This window comes from Microcaecilia unicolor, chromosome 6, assembly GCF_901765095.1.
Source record: "Microcaecilia unicolor chromosome 6, aMicUni1.1, whole genome shotgun sequence".
NCBI classification, from domain to species: Eukaryota; Metazoa; Chordata; class Amphibia; order Gymnophiona; family Siphonopidae; genus Microcaecilia; species Microcaecilia unicolor.
In genome coordinates, this window is record NC_044036.1 from 42,411,122 (window position 1) to 42,431,587 (window position 20,466).

The 20,466-nt window shown below is 44.1% G+C and overlaps 1 protein-coding gene across 1 annotated transcript in view; it reads left to right on the top strand.

Annotated features, from left to right (window-relative positions):
* Nucleotides 1–20,466, top strand: part of DNAJC6 (DnaJ heat shock protein family (Hsp40) member C6) — a 131,881-nt gene that overhangs the window by 93,939 nt on the left and 17,476 nt on the right. Inside the window, exons 17-19 of the mRNA XM_030206603.1 lie at nt 6,893–7,006; nt 11,696–11,938; nt 17,668–17,816. Coding sequence (XP_030062463.1) covers nt 6,893–7,006; nt 11,696–11,938; nt 17,668–17,816 — 506 coding nt within the window. The remainder of the gene's footprint in view (nt 1–6,892; nt 7,007–11,695; nt 11,939–17,667; nt 17,817–20,466) is intronic.

Genomic DNA, 20,466 nt, shown 5'->3' on the forward strand with positions numbered 1-20,466 from the left:
CGAAGGCAGGCATCAGCTGATTCAGCGTTCTTCTTGCCCGTGCAGCGCCTTCGGACAGAGGAGAGAGGCGCTGCACGGGCCCGGTAAGAGGAAGGGGGGCCCGATGGAGGAGGGGAATGGCGGCGACGACCCCAAAAGGGGGCGGGGCACGGACGGAGGATGTCGGGAGGCGGAGCACAGGTGACAGAGTACTGAGGAAGGGAGGGGGGCAGGGGCTTCTAGAAGTTTGCTTTTTCGGGGTGGGGGGAGCGGCGGAAAGTGGGGAGCAGCGGGGGGGGGGGGGGCAAGGCCGTCCGTACAGGACGCTCCTGATGAGCGCCCTTGCCCCCTCCCGATCCTTTTTTTATTTTTATTTTTTTATGTGTTTTCTGAGGTCCTTTGGACCAATCACAGCGCTTTTAGCTCTGCTAATGCGCTGGGATTGGCTCAAAGTTTGTTTATTTTTTCAATTAACACTTTTTCCTGGCACAGAGCTGTCCTAACGAGAGGTCCAGACCTCTCGTTAGTTTTCCTGCCTTTTTCCTGCGTAAAGGCAATCGGAAAAGGTTAGTGCATGTCGTTTCAATGGGGTTTTCACACTAATTGCTCATCTCCATTCCGTTTTCGTTAGCTGCTACTGTCGTCGGAAAATAGGCTTAAGTGCATGGAAAGGATAGGAAATTCTTCCCTGAGGGCTCATTTAACGATGAAAAACGTTTAGTGCATCTGCCTCTTGGTAGTGATCTATTCTTAGCTCAGTAGGAAGAGTTCTCCAATGATTAGCTGCCTGATATGGCTAAGATCTTTCATAATTTTTCTTAGAGACAAGACGGCAAACTGGAGGAAATAGAAGTGTATTGCTATTTTTAATTTCAAAGTTAGCTGTTCGGAGGAGTGATAGAGAAGATCATATAAAATGACAGATGTCATAGTAAATGACGGCAGAAAAAGACCTGCATGGTCCATCCAGTCTGCCCTACAAGATAAACTCATATGTGCTACTTTTTGTGTTTACCTTACCTTGATTTGTACCTGTCCTTTTCAGGGCACAGACCGTGTAAGTCTGCCCAGCACTATCCCCGCCTCCCAACCACCAGCCCCGCCTCCCACCACCGGCTCTGGCACAGACCATATAAGTCTGCCCAGCACTATCCCCGCCTCCGGCTCTGCCACCCAATCCCAATGTCAAACCATGTAATGATTTAAAAACAAGATAGGATACTTTAAAAATAAACCTGGCATTTACCTGCAACCAGTGTAGATCTAACAACAGTGGGGTAACCCTATCGAACTTACTACGATAAAAGATCATGTTGGCAGCTGTATTCTGTAAAAGCTGCAATCTGTTAAGTTATTTATTATGAAGGCCAACATACGCTGAGTTACAATAGTCCAGCTGCGCTAAAATGTAAGATTGAACCACTACAGAAAAATGTTTAGTATCAAAAAAGGCTCGAATAGTCCTAAATTGTCTTAGTTTAAAGAACACTTTTATTGTCAAATTGCTTTTTTGAGGTTCAAATGAGAGTCATCAAAGACCCCCCAGAACCCGAGATACTTTTGCCACCGGTATTGGCTGAGATGAATCTAAAGTAATCTCAGCTGCATCTGTAGGTATAGTATTAGTAAACCAGACAATCTTAGTTTTATCGGCATTGAGCATTACCATATGTCTGGTAGTCCAGGACTTTAGATTATTAATACACCCCACCCTCTATCATAAATCCTACCCCCATGATCATCCCCCTAATCCCCTGTTTACAGGTACCAGCCCCCCTGATCCACACCCTAACCCCCAATTACAAGGGCCAGCCTCTTCAATCCTCACACCAACCCCTCCAATCACAAGTTCTACCCTTTGCAATCATTCTCCTAACTCCCTGATCACAACTTCTATCCCATGATCCTCACCCCAAGCTCCTGACACAAGCCCCAGCCCCAAAAGCCCCTCATAACCCCAGTGGGCCTACTGCCAAGTCCCTGATGGCATAGTAGATTTGCAGGCAGGAGTGATCTCCAATTAGTTTGATGGTAGACCCACAGGGGTCGGGGAGGGGGGGGGGGTTGGGGGCTGGGGCTTGTGTTCAGGTCTTGAGGTGAGGATCAGGATCAGGGGGTAAGAATTGTGATTGGGGGAGTTAAGGGGATGATTGGCAAGGTAGGATTTGTGATCACAAGGTTGAGGTGAGGATCAGGGGAGCTGGCACTTGTGATTGGGGGGTTAGGAGGATGATCATAGGGATATGACTTGTGATTGAGGGGTTTGGGATGAGGATCCGAGGATGAGAGGGACAGCCTTTAAGGTGGCACGAGAGTATGCCATGGTTTTGAGGCCTGATGCTCCCAGACTGCTGTAATAATCTGCTTGCAAGGTGGTTCATATAAAGAGCTGTTCATTCACCATGGTAAAAGCACACCTTTTATCGAACCTTGATAACATTCCTCCTGCAAAGAGTTAAAATATAAATGGATTTTCTCCTCATTGTTTTACAAATCAAGCAGCCAACATATGGAACTCTCTTTCAGTAAATATTAAGTATGATAATTATTAAAGATAAAGGATAAATACTTGAATTTTCATAGAAATTGATGAAATTTTTATTTACTAAATTTCTGAAGATTTAGACCAATATGTTAACTTTATTTTTTTTGTGATATCTCAGTTATTGAATAATTTTGTATTCTCCTCATTGAACCATGTAATTTGGAAAATGTGGAATACAAGAAATGCATTGTATTGTAAACTCTTGCTGCTGCAGGACTGGTCTTGCAATGAGAGGTGCAAAATCTCACAGCTGTTACCACAAGACTGGTCCAGCAGCAGCATGAGATGGTTTTAACTTGTCTCAGAAGGGGAGTCTGCTGCTGTAGAGCAGACTTACAGAGTGGTAGTTGCGCTTTCTCAGTGGGATTGTAGAAGATGACCTGCAAAAGTGGGAGTGTCCTGCTGAATGAAGGAGATTTGGCATTTATGAAACAGGGATGTGCCTGGGATCAGGGAACTGATTCAAACATATGGGGGATGAGGAGTCAAACTGAGAGATAAGTTAAATCTGCCAATGAAAGGAAGACTCACCTGCAGAGTAGAATGAGAAGAAGGGAGCTGTGAAGGGATGGGTGAGCCAAACCTGCATGGAAGGATTGCTGGCTAGGGAGTGGCGCATTGGAATCTGCTAGGGAGTGGGGAGAAACAGAAAGCTGGGTCAAGGGGAACTGAGGGGAAAAGCAGGCTAAGGGAAAGTAGGATGTGGAACAGGCAAAAAGCTATTTAACCTTCTACTCCAAACATGAAAAAAAATCAAGCCATGTTTGTGCAGGAGAAGAATAAAAAAAATGCAGAGGTAGCAAGGAGGGGAAACGAGAATAAGGATGAGCAGGAGGAAGACAAGATTAGGGAAATGTTGAGAGAATGGAAAGGAGAGAAAGTATGGCGTGGACCAGCTGGAGAGAGTGAGAGGGAAGAACAGACTGGCAGAGCCATGAGTAACTTCCTAACTTGATTTTTTGTGTGTAAATTAAAAAGATGTGGAGGGGCATTTACATCCAAATCTGATCTTAGTCATTTTGCAAAAAACATCCAAAACTCCAGTGCCAAACATGCTCATTTTCGAACCAGAAAAACATCTATCTTTTTGCTTTGAAAATCACCATAGTTTAGATGTTTTTGCGCTCAGTGCGTCTTTCTTTAAGGGCCATTTAAAAAAAAAAAAAAAAAAAAAGGCCAAGGGAAAAAAAGCACAAAAACAAGCCACTGGGGTGTCTGGGGGCAGCAGCCTTACTAGACTGGCCACACAGACATCCCAACAGAGCAGTGGAGCTGCCTACAGGGCACTGCAATGAATGCCACACAAAAGGTCCCAGGTACACATCACATGATGACCCCCTTATATTGTATGGTGAGGTCTTTAGGAATAGCAAAAAAATATACTGTACCCAACTGTACACCACTATAATAGCCCTTATGTCTGCAGGTATCTCCTATATGTGGTTTCAGTAGATATTTTGTGGTTTTGGACAGCTCACATTTTCCACCACAAGTGTGCCAGATCGAGTGGGTCATAGGTCTGGGTCCCCTTCTCGACACTCCACTGCACCAACCACTAGGTTATTCCAGCAAGGCACCTACCTGTACCTGCTGCTGTAAGAGGAATGGCCATTATATCTGCAACTGTCATAGAGCCTGGAATGTACTGTCACGTTCACTTCTTGGGGTGAGAGGAGGTCAATAACCACTGGGGGATTGGGGGGTCATGCCTTTATCCCTCCAGTGGTCAACTGGTCAAATTTGGACACCTTTTTGGCACTTACTCGTTATTGAAATAGGTCTGGCTAAAAACTTTCTAGTTTTGCCTTGAATATTTTCACAATGTCCCATTATCAAAGAAAAACATCCAAACTGTAAGTCCGTCCTAATCCCCTCCAAAACATGCTTCCAACATGCTCCCTTGAGATTTAGACAAACTGCATAGAAAAACATCTTCTCAAAAATAGTGATTTGGATGTTTTTGCAAAAAAAAAAAAAAAAAAAATGTCCATCTGCCATTTTGTGCCATTTTTTTGGATGTTTTTCTGTTTCAAAAATGAGCCCCTTAATATATTAAATTCATATCTATTTCTATTACCTTTTTAGAAATCCAGGGCTGCCGTAAATTTTTCCTGTTGGAACTGACTAACTTGGCAGAATGTAAAAGAAACGATAGGAAGGAAGGGGTTGATGTTGAATTGCATATAGAAATTTATATGCTCATCTGCCCTAAGTCGAAGAAACTCAACTAGGCAGAACTGCTGTGTCAAGCTGCCCCTTATCTGCCATCATCTATTGTGTTACTATCAGGCTTATTTTCGAAAGAGAAGGATACCCATCTTTCGACACAAATTGGAAGATGGGTGTCCTTCTCACAGGGTCGTCCAAATCGGTATAATCGAAAGCCGATTTTGGACGTCCCCAACTGCTTTCCGTTGCAGGGATGGCCAAAGTTCACGGGGGCATGTTGGAGGCGTAGTGAAGGCAGGACTTGGGCGTGCCTACTTGGACGTCCTCGACCCATAATGGAAATTCAAGGATGTCCCTGACGAACACTTGGACGACTTTACCTGGTTGTGTTTTTCTTACGACCAAGCCACAAAATGGTGCCCGAACTGACCAGATGACCACTGGAGGGAATCGGGGATGACCTCCCGTTACTCCCCCAGTGGTCACTAACCCCCTCCCACCCTCAAAAAAATCTTTAAAAATATTTTGTGCCAGCCTCTATGCCAGCCTCAGATGTCATACTCAGGTCCATCACAGCAGTATGCAGGTCCGTGGAGCAGTTTTAGAGGGTGCAGTGCACTTCAGGCAGGCAGACCCAGCCCCCCCCCCCTACCTGTTATGTTTGTGGAGGAACATCTAGGTTCCCCCCTTCACCTGTAAGGGCTATGGTACTGGTGTACAGTTGTGGGTAGTGGGTTTGGGGGGGGGTTGGGGGGCTCAGCACACAAGGTAAGGGAGCTATGTACCTGGGAACAATTTATGAAGTCCACTGCAGTGCCCCCTAGGGTGTCTGGTTGGTGTCCTGGCATGTCAGGGGGACCAGTCCACTACAAATGCTGGCTCCTCGCAAAACCAAATAGCTTATATTTGGTCGTTTCTGAGATGGACGTCCTTGGTTTCCGTTATCGCCGAAAATCAGAAACGACCAAGTCTAGGGACGACCAAATCTAGGGACGACCAAATTTAAGGATTTGGACGCTCCTGACCGTATTATCGAAACAAAAGATGGACGTCCATCTTGTTTCGAAAATACAGGTTTCCCTGCCCCTGGTTGGGGACGTTCTGCGAGGACGTCCTCTTGAAAACTTGGACGTCCCTTTCAATTATGCCCCTCCATGTTACTCTATCAGCAGCTTTTTCTTTTCTTTTTTGTAATTATTATTGAAGACATGTAAACAAACAAGTGACTATTATCATCAAGAAAGACAATCTTGATATATTACCATAATGCACATCAGTTTAAGCATACTAATTGCAAAGTGTGAAAATGGAAGCAGAACACCTCATTATTATATAAATCGAACAAAGCAGCTTATGGTGAATATCTCAAGCTGTTCTATTCCAGGAAAGATACCACTAGCTTACTAACCCACCTGAGATATAGCTGGCTGGTGACTCAGCAGTAGACTAAGGTGTGGTAAAATGCCAACTAGTAACGCACCTTAGTAACTTCCTTCCTTGTTAGGGATTAAGGAGCACTTGCTTATATATGGTTTCTTTTCTTTTCCAGAAAAATAGAAATATACTAATCTGATGCCTGTGGGAGTGGCAGTAAGGTGGATGCCTGTCTTCTTGAACTAACTCAAGGAGGCAAGGAAAGGAGACGAGGAAAAAACCCATACCCGTGCTATCACCATCTTTTTGTCAACCTTTGAGGAATAGGTTGAAGATATGATTTAATTTGTTTTCTGTAATAAAATTTTTCCTTTTTTCTATTTTTAATGTGTGGTGTCAGTTCCTCCTTGATATCTTTTGTGTGGTGCTGTGCATGTCTGAAAACTTGTGAGATGCGGGGTGAATATGAAGCAAGTATGTAAATGATATAGTTATACAGTTGTGTATGATACAGTTTTGACTTTATGGCTGAATGGAGTTTACCCACTTGATGCTTTTCCCCCCATTCTAAAGAAAATTCGTTGAAATAGGCTCTTGCAGTAAGATTCTATAAAATATCAGACAAAGAACAGCTATTGCTTAATTCTTTTATTAAAGAAAATGTTCACAGTATTTAGATGTTTCTTATGCTGCTTTTGCATTGAGGGTTTTTTTAAATAGTTTGTCTATAACACATGTAATGCCTAATTCAGGCCTTTAACAGTGGTAGTGATCATAATCTGTGCAAAGGTGAATGTTAATCTCCATCTCCCTTTCTCTTTCTAGGTGGTGTAGGGAGTAGGTCTGCTTCAACTAGTCCTACTGGATCTTTACACAACACTCCAACTCATCAATCCAAACCTCAAAATCTGGATCCTTTTGCTGACCTTGGCTCTCTTGGTACAAATTTAACAGGTTAAATTTAAAATAATTTGTCTGATAAAATTTAAAATGTGCATCTGCCAATAGATGATAACTATCATCCTAATATTTAAACATCATGGTTAGCATTTTTAAAAAATATTAAGGCCATACCCCTGAATTCTGGATTCTATCCAAATCTGGGTGTTGATGTTTGCATGTGGATCAAAGCCACTAACTAGCAATAAGTTCATGTTAACAATCAATTATTGCAGTTAATTGGCATTAATTAGATTTATAGTGCACATCTTCCTGTGTGTTATTCTATAACCCCGTGCCTACATCCCCTAATGCACAACTCTAAAGGGGGCATTCCAAAAATGAATCCATGGAGTTATAGAATACTTCCATTCCTGGGTCCAAATCCCAAGAGTTGGGTGCCAGCATTTACACCAGGTTTCAGCTGGCGTAAATACCGGCACCCGAATTTGGGCGTGGGAATGGGCTCTAAATGCTATTCTGTAAAGAGACCCAAACTCTGTTTATAGAATAGCGCTCCAAGCTGATTATTTCTGGTGCCTAAATTTGGGTGTCATTTACTAATTCCAGGCCATAAAGCTTAACCTATGCATTTTATATTCAGTATAGCTATCTGGACAGTGGGAAGTGCTGAATATATCTATGTTGAGTGACAAGTGCTGCTGCTATATGAATAGTGGTGATATTCAGTTCACTGATCATATAGCTATCCAGATAATTTTAGGACAGCAATAGTGCAATGAATATCTCTGCTCTCAATGTAGCAGAGTTTTCCATATTTGGGATCATGGCCTGGGCGGGCTCTCCATAGGTACATCATTATTCTGCACCTCCGGGGGTCACAGAGTTTTAGACGACTGTTATCATAGAGTCATGGCCAGAAAAAGATTGACAAGCATGGTCATATATATTTTTGTGGAAGCCCACACTTCACCTTTGCTCTTCCCAGCATTATCCATTTTAGACTCAATTCTGTAAATGGTGCCCAAATTTGAGAGCCAAAATAAAAAATTCTCGGTGTTATAGAATTCAGGAGATGGATTCACACCAGCAGAACCCTGATGTAAATCCCTGCTCCTAAGTTAGGTGCAGATCCTCCAAATTCTATAACACTGTGCTCAAATCCTAGAAATGCCCAGCCCCTCCCATGGTCATGATACTTTTTGGATCCACACAGAAAAATTTACATGCACATGTTTATAGAATAGCGACTATAAAGATGTGTGTGTAACTTCCAATTATTGCCAATTAGCACCAATAATCAATTGTTAGCGCTCAATTATTGGCGCTAACTTGCTTATTAAGCAATTAAATTGTACACACAGTTTGGGTGCACACCCAAATTTGCTTGTGCAATTTTGAGCGCTATATATAGAAAGGGGATAATGCTACTGAAAATCCAGAGAAAGATAACAGCTGCCACTATCCAGATAAGTGCCTATAAATATTGACCTGAATGTTTCTTCAGGATGAGCAGTTATGACTATGGAAGCCTGGAACATAAGAAAATATAATAGAAATAACGGGAGAAAAATGTAAAACACAAGCTAACAGAGCCTTATTATAGTAACCCAGTTGTAGTCACTTTACTACTGGAACAACTAAATGTTTAATGAATGATGATTTGTTGGCAATCATAGATAAGGATATTGTATAGTCATGATTGGCCAACTCTGTAATCCTATGCTTTCAAAGTTATTTTAAGCGTGAAAGATAGGAATATGAAAAATGAAGGCAGACAAAGACCACGTGACCTATCCAGTCTGCCCATCCATATCTCTTCCTCTCCTATAAAGATCCTATGTACTTGTCCTAAACTTTCTTAAATTCAGATATAGCCTTCATTTCCACCACCTCCACTGGGAAGCCATTCCACAAATTCACTACCTTTTCCACAAAGAAGTATTTCCTTAGTGTACTCCTGAGTCTGTCCCTTTCACCTTATACCCCTTCATTCCTGAGCTTCCTTTCAATGAAGGAGACTCGCCTCCTCTGCATTTATGCTATGGAGCTTTTTAAATGTCTCTATCATATCTCCTCTCCCCTGCCTTTCTTCCAAAATATACATATTGAAATCTTTAAGTCTGTCCCCATACACTTTATGATAAAGACCAGTGACAATGTTAGGAGCCGGTCTATGGCCCAACTCCATCCTGTTTATATCTTTTTGAAGGTGCAGTCTCCAGAATTGTACAAAGTACTCTAAGGGGCCCTTTTACTAAGACGCGGTAGGCCTAATGTGAGCTTACCATATGGAAAAAATGGCACTACCGTGGAATGCACTGAAGCTTCCCATGGTAGTTTGGATATCAAATTCCTGCAGTTAAAAATATTTTTTATTTTTTTTGCTGCGGGAGGCGTGTTTGGGGGCAGAGAGTAGGCATGCCCTCGCTAATCAGGTAGCGCAGGTACATCACTGCATTCTACCTGATTATCACGGGAGTAGAACGGGAGCCCTTACTGCCTCCTAAATAGATGGTGGTAAGGGCTTCCAGTGGTAATGGCCACGCACTAACAGGGAAATTAACACGTGGCCATTAAAAAAAACTCCAAATGCGGTCATTTTACTGCCACGCTAAAAGTGGCCAAAGCGCACGGGAAACCCGTGTGCTGACAGCAGCACCAGCCACTTTTTAGCACAACTCAGTAAAGGGACCCCTACCTCCATTTTTCTGTTGGTCATTCCTCTCCCTATGCACCCTATGGTTGTTATACAAAGACAGTTCAGCATCAGCAAGAGATTAATACGATCAACAAAATTTGTATGGAGTGAGACATTTGACTGTATCTTTATTTATTTAGATTTTGCTCACACCTTGTTTTTTGTAACAAGTTTTGTTTTGAGCTCCATTTCACATAGACTATAGAGATTAGAATTGAGGTGTCCAAGTTGGGACCTGCTCAATACCAGTGTTATTTTAGAAAAGGATCAGCCAGCTCAGAATCTTTTCTAAAATACTTGCAGGAGTGCACATATATTTGCCAAGGACCAGCCATTTACAGATATACACACTGAAAACATGAATGACACAAACCCAACAACTTTCACATGTAAGTGAAGTGGTGCCACTTCCATTTACATCTGTCCCATTTCACAAATGTACATGTGTACTGTAAGGTCTGCTAATAAGAACATAAGAGTAGCCATACTGGGTCAGACCAATGGTCCATCTTGCCCAGTATCCTGTTTTCCAAACAGTAGCCAAGCCAGGTCACAAGTACTTGGCAGAAACCAAAATCGTGGCAACATTCCATACTACAAATCCCAGGGCAAGCAGTTGCTTCCCATGTCTGTCTCAATAGTAGACTATGGACTTTTCCTCCAGGAATTTGTCCAAACCTTTTTTAAACCCAGATACACTAACCGCTATTACCACATCCTCCGGCAAAGAGTTCCAGAGCTGAACTATTCATTGAGTGAAAAAATATTTCTTCCTATTTGTTTAAAAGTATTTCCATGTAACGTCCTTGAGTATCCCCTAGTCTTTGTACTTTTGGAATGAGTAAAAAATCGATTTACTTCTACTCATTCTACACCACTCAGGATTTTGTAGTCCTCAATCATATTTATCCTAATTATGTACTCAGGCCACAGTTTTAACTTGATTTCATTTTCAAGGTGGAAATAAACAATGGGGGATTAAGAATGACTTTCTTAATCCTTTGTAAAAAGCTCTGGTAAAAACAAGCACTTTTTAATGACCTATGTGTGCCTTTGAATTATTGTTACTATGTAAGGCGCATTGAGCCTGCCATGTGTGGGAAAGCGCGGGGTACAAATGTAATAAATAATAATAATAATTTAAAGCCCAACATGGATGTTTTTCCCAATGTGAGGAAGTGAGTAGTTTAGTGGCAGGTGTCTGTAAGAACAGTCTCACACAGAGGTTGCAGGTTAGCCACCTTATGGCAGGTGGCACTAAACCTGCCATGTCAGAGGGATGGGGCTCAGGCCGGGAGGTGGTTAAATGCCCTGAAGAGATCGGCCCTGAGGCAAGAGGTCTGAGAGAGAGAAGATCTCCTGGAGGGAAGCTCCAAGGCAAGGAAACTTCCCTAAAGTTTGGCTGGGCTGCAGTATCTGTGGGGGAGAGTCCCATGGAAGTGGAGAGTTGCCCTAGCTCAGAGGTTTGTACCCTGTAGAAGCCCAGGGCAGTGCATGAAAGAGGAACTGAAGACTGCAAAAGGTAAAAGAATGTCTATATTTATCTGTGAAGATCCTGGTCCTGAGAGTTCTAGTTGGAACCAGGCCTGGATTTATGAGTAACTGGAACTATATTGAAGAAGCTAGGAAGTGTTAAGAGTAAAGGGGGTAACTATGATTGTTACCAAGGAGAAAGTGTGCCTGTGAGAAGAGCAGACTCTCTTGCTTTAATTCTTTTCAACCAATAAAGTTTTCTTTTGACTTTATACTGAACCCTGCCTGTGAGGTTGACATGCCTGTCTGTCAATCACGTTATCATACCCCCATACACATGTATTCCTATTGTAAAATGGGGAATACCCATTTAAATTTTAGCCCCTCCCAAACCATGTCTCCTTGAAATCTCTGTGTTGTGTGGATCGCCACATGTACATAACAGTTTTTTGAATCAGTGTATGCAATACATGTGTATGCGATATGTATGTGTAAATGGTGCTGTTTTCATAGGGATATGTTTCTAAAATGGCCTATATCCCTTTGTATAACAGGTGGATCTTCATTTGCCAGTAAGCCTACTACACCAACAGGAATGGGTGGAGCTTTCCCCCCTATGGGTTCCCCACAAAAGTCACCTTGGCAACAGGGTACTGGTTATACCTGGCAACAACCACAGTCAAAAACTCAACAGAATATCCCCCATTCTTCACCCCAGAACAAACCCAATTACAATGTGAGCTTCTCTGCCATGAACAGTGGTCAAAATGACCGTGGAAAAAGCACAGCTAATACCGGTAAGTTATATTTAGACTAGTACTGTCCAATTCACGATTTGAATCAATTTATCGATTCGTTGTGGACGAATCAATTCAAATTAATTTGTTTTGTAAAAAAATCAGGAGTCTCAATTCGGGATTTACCCACCTCCCTCCCACCCACCTGCTGTCACCCAAGCCACTGCTTCCCTCTCTCCTGCTGTTACCTAAGCCGCTACCGCTTACCATAGCAGTGCTTGCTTTGTTCTGAGTGAAGGCAATGACGGCAGTGCAGGGGAGTGGAAACAGATCAACCAAATTGGCTCCTTTGCTTACAGTGGACTAGATAGGCTCACTTTCACAGCAGTCTATTAAACCTCCTTGGGCAGCTCTTTCTCCTTTCTTCCCCCCCCCCCCCCCCGAGTCTTACATCTTTCGCCGCTCTCTCCCGTCTGCGTGGTCATTTTCACTGTCCTAAAGTGTTCTCCCTCCAGCACTGGCGATTCATGTAGTCAACCTTCTGCCAGCATCGGGGCCTCTCCTCAAGCGCATCCCACTTCTGTGGAAAACAGGAAGTTGCATTAGAGTAGGTGGGATGCACATGGAATCCCATCTTTATCTGTTTTGTAGCAGTTTACCTTTTAGATAACAAATGGATTATTCTGTTTCTGAACGTGTTTCTGCTGCTGGACAAACTATAGCTGGAAGACTGAGTTGTCTGAAGCTAGCCAAAGAGGGGCATAATCGAACGGGGCGCCCAAGTTTCATGAGAGCGTCCTCGCAGGGAAACCCATATTATTGAAACAAGATGGGCATCCATCTTTCGTTTCAATAATATGGTCGGCGACGCCCAAATCTCAACATTTAGGTCGACATTAGAGATGGTCGACCTAAATGTTGAGATGGTCGACCTTAGAGATGGTCGTCCCCGTTTTTCAGCCATAATGGAAACCGAGGACGCCCATCTCAAAAACAACCAAATCCAAGCCCTTTGGTCATGGGAGAAGCCAGAATTCATAGTGCACTGGTCCCCCTGACATGCCAGGATACCAACCGGGCACCCTAGAGGGCACTGCAGTGGACTTCACAAATTGTTCCCAGGTGCATAGCTCCCTTACCTTGGGTGCTGAGCCCCCCCAAAACCCACTCCCCACAACTGTACACCACTACCATAGCCCTAAGGGGTGAAGGGGGCACCTACATGTGGGTACAGTGGGTTTCGGGTGGGTTTTTGAGGACTCACATTTACCACCACAAGTGTAACAGGTAGGGGAGGGGATGGGCCTGGGTTCGCCTGCCTGAAGTGCATTGCACCCACTAAAACTGCTCCAGGGACCTGCATGCACTGTCCTGGAGCTGGGCATGATATCTGAGGCTGGCAAAAAAAAAATTGTAAGTTTTTTTTTAGGGTGGGAGGGGGTTGGTGACCACTGGGAGAGTAAGGGGAGGTCATCCCCAATTCCCTCCGGTGGTCATCTGATAAGTTTGGGCACCTTTCTGAGGCTTGGGCACAAGAAAAAATGGACCAAGTGCTCCTCAGGGACGCCCTTCTTTTTTTCATTATCAGCCGAGGGCACCCATCTCTTAAGCATGCCCCAGTCTCGCCTTCGCTATGGTGCCAACACGCCCCAGTGAACTTTAGTCGTCCCTGCGATGGAAAGCAGTTGAGGGTGCCCAAAATTGGCTTTTGATTATGCCGATTTGGGTGACCCTGAGAGAAGGACGCCCATCTCCCGATTTGTGTCGGAAGATGGGCGCCCTTCTCTTTCGAAAATAAGCCTGAAAGTGGACAAAATGATATTTTCTTAATAAAAACTGGAGGATGTAGGACTTGACCAAACTTCACTTTTCACATGATGTAACACAGCATGGCGTGCTCACATTAAAGTTTGCCTTTGTTCAATTGCTGCTGCCTGTTTTTTTTTTTTTTACCCTTTATGTTATAATATTTGCATGTGGGCCTCACTATTTCAATCTAGTTAAATCAAATCAAATTGAATCGAAAAACCGAAATTTTAAAAGAAAATCGAATCATATCATTGAAAACTTTTGACTGAATCGGACAGCACTGATTTAGACAAAGTTCTTATATTTTTCTGGTATAATTCATTCAAAAGTGATAGCTAATCTACTTCTATGTTTTTAATCAAGTGTCAAGTTTATTTTATATACGGCTCAGCAAAAAGAGTCGTACAGTAAGTAGTTTACATCATAAATTAAAATAAATTAAAGTGTAAACAACCCTATTTTAGATAGAACATAGGAATTGAAATGTCCAGATCATTATGTGTCAAATTCCAGTAATATTTTAGAAAAGGATCTGCTGATGTTAAGTCTTTTCTAAAATACATGCAGGATTGTGTGTGTATAGCAAAGTTACGTGCCAAGAGCAACCATTTTACAACTGTCAACATCTAAAACATCAATGGAGGCAACTCAGCAGCATAAACATGTAAGTTGGTATTTCAGAACCTAGACATGCAAGTGCCGACACACAGATGCTTGTGTGTTCCATTTTGGAAATCTACACATCTGAATGGTCCCAACTGAGTACAGAGGCCACAATCACTCAGCACTATCAATTTTGGGGAATAAACAAACAGTGGGGGATTAAAGGGGTGACCTCTCCTATGTTATGACCAGGTAGTAGTGAGCCCCTGTGCCCCGACTGAGCACGGCAGAGATAGAGTGACACCGCACTCGGTCAGGCAGCCAGACAACCCCTAGCTTCAACTGGGAAGCGACCACCGTTCACCGGGAGTTGAGCCCCCAGCTGCAGGCGGCCACCATGACTTCAGGAACCGCCGGGGTTGCAGAGCCGCTGACCAGGATAGCAGGAAAACAGACACTGTCCAGAACCAGTACTCCAACAGGCAAAGAAATAGTCAAAACAGTCCAGAGTCAAGGCAGGCAGCAAACAAGCGAAATCCGAGATAACTGGCCAAGGTCTGGTACACAGGAAAAACAGGAACAGAAGGCAGTCAATGAACAGCACTCCAACAGCAACTCCTCAGAACAAATGAGGCCGAAGCAATGAAGGCCTGGAGGCAGTGCTTTAAATAGTAAGGAAATCTGAGCAAACCACACTCAGGTGAAGCCAACATGGCTGCCCCCATAGGGGATCCTTCCAAGACCAAATATGGAGTTCCTTCCTGATCTCGTTTATACAAGATGGCCGCCCCCTCCTGAGCTAGCCAAGATGGCCGCTGCCTGTGCTCTAAGCCGGATGACGGTTGCCAGACTTGAGAAACTGAAACCGATCCATCCTGGAGAAACATCAAAAAGCCGGCTAGCTCTGCCGGACCGCACCTCACCGGCGAATCAGACGCGCAGGCCTGGAATCAGGTGAGGAACGTAACATCCTAGTCCCTCCTGTAGAACACTGCCCAAATCAAGCAATTTTACAAAACCTATATGTACTTGGGAGCAGTGGTAAATTCCAAAGTTGATCTCACTGATCATAGATGTGTTTTCCCCTTCTGACATGAGGGATACAAGTGTATTTTTTGGTTCTACCCTAGTCCCATCCAAACCCTTGCCCTGTGCATGTATTGCAGATTTACACTTGTAAGTCCCGGCTTTGGAAAATTGGGTTTTCAATGTTTGTTCAGTATGCACATGTACATGACAGTTTTTACATATGTAAATTATGACTAGGGCAATTAAAAACTTTAACCTATGAAAAAGGCCATATGCCAGGCTTGGGTAAAGGGGTGACCAGAAGGCTGATGTTGTCATGATAATACCCCTATCATGGAAAGATCATTTTAGAATGACACATAGATATTTATATGTCTTTATAAAATAGTGCTTAAATAGGCACCTAGTTGGCATCTTAGCCTAGGCACCCTGTTATAAAATTGCCCTCTATACATATGAGCGCCATCTTTGCCCAGCCCCATTGCTGGGGCCTAGTCCTCTTCCCTTGTGATTGGGGTCAATTTTTAAAATTGTCCTCATAAAGCTAGCTGGATCTCAATAACAGTGTCCTATGCAGTGGCGCAGCCATGGGGGGCCTTGGAGGTGTGGGCCCCCCAAATTAGATTTGGACCCTCCAAAGTCTGCTGGTTTGGCTGGAGGGGGTCCCCAAGCCCCACCAGAAGAAGCTTTCCTTCAGCGCTGTTCACCACTGCACTGCTGCCCTGTCCCCCCCCCCCCCCCCCCCCCCCGCGTGCATGCTGGGTTTTAAAATGAAATTGAGGATGTGTGAGGCTTCAAGCATGCTCAACTTCATGAAAACCGAGCATTCGCACCACGAGTGGAAGCAGGGCAGGTGGCGTCAGGGCCGGTCTTAGTGTGGGGCCCTATGCAGACCAATCTGATGGGGCCCCATCCTAGCCCCGCCCCCACCCTAGTTCCAGGGCCGGCCACCCCTCCATCTGAGCTCCAGAGCGGCCACCCCTCCCTCCTAGCTCCCGGGCCATCCTCAAGTCTCCCCAGCTCCAGGGCTCTGAAAGCTTACATTATAAAGGCACACAGGTACCTATGTTGCTTTTATAAAACAGGCCCTTTTTGAAAATGTTACAGAGATGTTCTGTTATAAAATTATCTCCACAAGAACAAAAAATAGGGTGGGTTGGCTGTTCCAAAAAAACCACAAGGGAGATGTCAAAGTACTTCTACACATGGATTTATTGAAATTACACCAAAAGCCTCGAAACAGCGCCTGTCTCAGGAGTCTGACTATACGGTGTATACTATTTACATGTTGTGCATCAAATTCAGGTGCAAAAAAACAGGAAATGTTGCAAAAGCAATGGTCTTCCAGAAAGAAAAGTCTGTAAAAATAACTTTCGGACTGCGCCTACATGTTAGGGGGAAGAGCCAACCCACCCTACTTTTCGTTCTTGTGTACACTACGGTCATAGGGATACAGTGTTCTTCCACATCCTGTGGCTGATCTTTCTATAAAATTATTTCCAACATGTGCTTAATGTTATGCACAACTGTCCCTGGACTGATCAGAGGTATCCCCGGGGATAGGATATGGGCTGGGATTCTGTATTACACACATACTTTTGAAAATTCAGCCATACATGCACAAATTAACCCTGAAAATGTATGCATGGCAGAGAGCGGGTAAGTGCATAAATTCCCTGGGTAATTTTCATAGCACAAGTACAAGCAAGCTGTGGTTCTGAAAATTTGCTGAAGCCCTGTCGTGCATGCCTGCCCACACTTATAAAGTTATCCCGTCAATTGATATTTATTTACATGAAAAGAAAACAAAATAAGGAAAGAAAATATAAAACAAAGAAAACTACCCCCCCCCCCCCGTTTAGAAAGCCACATAGCCCATCCAAAGTGAATGAGCTGTGTTGGCATTAGCGCACTGACAGCTGTTAGCATGGCTTTGTAAATGGGGTGGGGGTAAAAGAGAAAAACGCAAATATTTTTCCCCAGGAAATTCCCTGCAATTTACTTGTATATTTGAGCACTGCCCTGATGGAAAGAGTTTATAGCTCCTGAAAATTAGTGACAAGTGTATTAGGATAGTGCAACACAAAGATTATCATGTACGTTTGGTTTATTAAAAAAATAATCTTAAGTAGTCACATTTTAACAATAGTTGAAATTGGTGCTTAAGCCAAAACTGTTAAAAAACATTTGGTTGTATAACAGTTAAAAAACTGTTACAGTGATTAATGTATGTACTTAGGAAACAAAAACTTGAAGAAAAACATTTCAAATTTAAAAAATTAGTGCTGGGTATTTCATGTTTCTTTAAAGTTGATCATGAGCATTTCAAATTTAATTTATTTTTCTAGACGTACGGCAGAAAATGACTGCTGATAATTTTGAGGACCTACTCTCTGGTCAAGGTTTCAGTGCTCACAAGGAACGAAAAGGACCCAGAACAATAGCTGAAATGAGAAAAGAAGAAATAGCAAAGGAGATGGATCCTGAAAAGTTAAAGGTCAGATTTGTCCATTCTGACTGTTTTTGGTGCAGAAACTTGCAAAAAGTAGTAATGTTTTGAGAGAAAAAAAGGTATTGGGTCAGGGCTAGTGGGGTTCCAGATGCAAAGCTTTAAAAAACAGTTCAGAAAGGTTCTTACTCTCAAGTGACCAATCTTGAGAAAACATGTTGGATTTCGTCTAGTGTACATGCTTTCGGACAGTAAGGGTGTGTATGTGTGTGTGTGGGGGGGGGGGGGGGGGGGATTATCAAGGTGCGGTAAAAGGAGAGCTTTTACCACACTTTGATTTACCATAGGAGTCACCAACCTGTGGTATCTCTGTAGCCCAGTTGCTAACTCCCATGATAAAGGACAAATGACATTTACCTGATGGTCCAGTGGGCTCTTCCGGGAAGAGCGATCCCCAGTCCCTGGTGCCCTTGCCAGCATTGTTCCTCAAAATAGCACTCCTAGTGGCAGTATCATGCTACTAACGCTAGGTGGATTATGCTTCCATTTAAGGTTATCTATAGAAATCAAACAAAATAAAACATGGAAATGAAAATAAGATGATACCTTTTTTTATTGGACATAACTTAATACATTTCTTGATTAGTTTTCGAAGGTTGCCCTTCTTCGTCAGATCGGAAATAAGCAAATGTGCTAGCTGACAGTGTATATAAGTGAAAACATTCAAGCATTACTATGACAGTCTGACAGGGTGGGAGGATGGGGGTGGGTAGGAGGTATGCATGGGGACATCAAAGCATATCATTGATATTCTAACAGGATGGGTGTGGATAGGTGAGGGGTGGGGTGATCAACAGAGAAATACAGCTTTATGGTTTATAATGGGCTAGGAACCCCAGATCCTTGTTAAGTCCTTTCTGTTGGGTGTTAAAATATTCAATCATTCTGACTTCAAAGGTCTTACGTTCTTGTATGGTTTTAAAGTTACCTTTCAGGATTCTCACTGTGAAGTCACTGGTATAGTGTCCTGGTCCTGTAAAATGCTGACCAACGGGGTGGGAGCCCCACTGGCATCAGTATTGTTCATGTGATGTCTATATAAATTGAATCTTGTCTTAAGCATCTGGCCTGTTTCTCCAATATAGCACCCTTCGTTACATTTTTTACACTGAATGATATATACCACATTGGAAGATGAGTAAGTGAAAGATTCCTTTATGTTGAATATCTTTACTTTGTGGATGACTGTGGGGTCCTGTGAAATATTTTGGCATAGTTTGCAACTAGATAAATTACAGGGAAGTGTGCCCTTCTGTTCCTTTTCAGTCTGTGATGGAAGTTTACTTCTGATTAGCTTGAATTTTAAGTTGGGTGGCTGTCGGAAGGCCAGTACATGAACAATAATGATGCCAGTAGGGCTCCCACCCCTGTTGGTCAGCATTTTACAGGACCAGGACACTGTATCAGTGATCCCATCCCCACCAGTACTGGCCTTCCGACAGCCACCCAACTTAAAACACAAGCTAATCAGAAGTAAACTTCCATCACAGACTGAAAAGCAACAGAAGGGCGCACTTCCCTGTAATTTATCCAGTTGCAAACTACCATATTTTTCGGACTATAAGACGCACTGGACCATAAGACGCACCTAGGTTTTAGAGGAGGGAAATAGGAAAAAAAAATTTGCTTTTTCCCTCCTCTAAAACCTAGGTGCTCCAGTGCGTCTTGTCCGAATCCCTCCCTCCAAGTTCAGGATCGCCCTCAGGGTTACCTCCTCCCCCCTCCCCGGCCCTGTCACCTCTCCCCTTACTCACGTGATCTTCCCTGGTGGTCTAGTGACGTCGGGGCAGGAAAGAGCCCCCTCTTTCCTGCCCAGCGCGCTGCTTTCCATCCTCCTGTATGCAGCCTGACGGTCTCGGTGAGATTCAAAATGGCCGCCGAGACTTCAATTCTCGGCGGCCATTTTGAATCTCACCGAGACCGTCAGGCAGCAATGCATACAGGAGGATGGAGAGCAGCGTGCTGGGCAGGAAAGAGGGGGCTCTTTCCTGCCCCTACGTCACTAGACCACCAGGGAAGATCGCGTGAGTAGGGAGAAGTGGTGACAGGGCCGGGGGGAGGGTGATCCCGAACTCGGAGGGAGGGAGGGCGGGCGGCCTGCCAGCTGGCCAGCCAGCCAGCCAGCCAGCCAAATCTCTACCTTCGGACTATAAGACGCACCCCCCCCCATTTTCCTCCCAAATTTTGGGGTAAAAAAGTGCGTCTTATAGTCCGAAAAATACGGTATGCCAAAATATTTCACAGGACCCTGGGGCCGGCCTCCAAGGGGGGCCCAGGCCCAGCAAGCTGCTTCTTGCTGCCTGCTTCCGGGTCTGTCCTCCCCTGCTCCTGCCTGCCACCCAGGATGATTGCATTAGTGCGATATTGCTTTAATGCAATTATCTGGGTCTTGACTCCCGGCACGGACAGGCGCAGGAGAGGACAGACCACAGGAGCAGGCACACAGGAAGTGGCTTGCCGGTGCTGGGCTTGGGCCCCCCTCTTGGAGGCAAAGACAGAAATGTAAAGGGGCAGGCGGGAGCAGCGGTGTGAGTTGGGGGGAGCGGTGGTACGAGTGTGGGGGCGGTGGTGTGAGTGTGGGGGGGGGGGGGGGGGAGGGGCAGAAGGCAAGTGGGGAGGGCGGCAGTGCTAGGGGGTG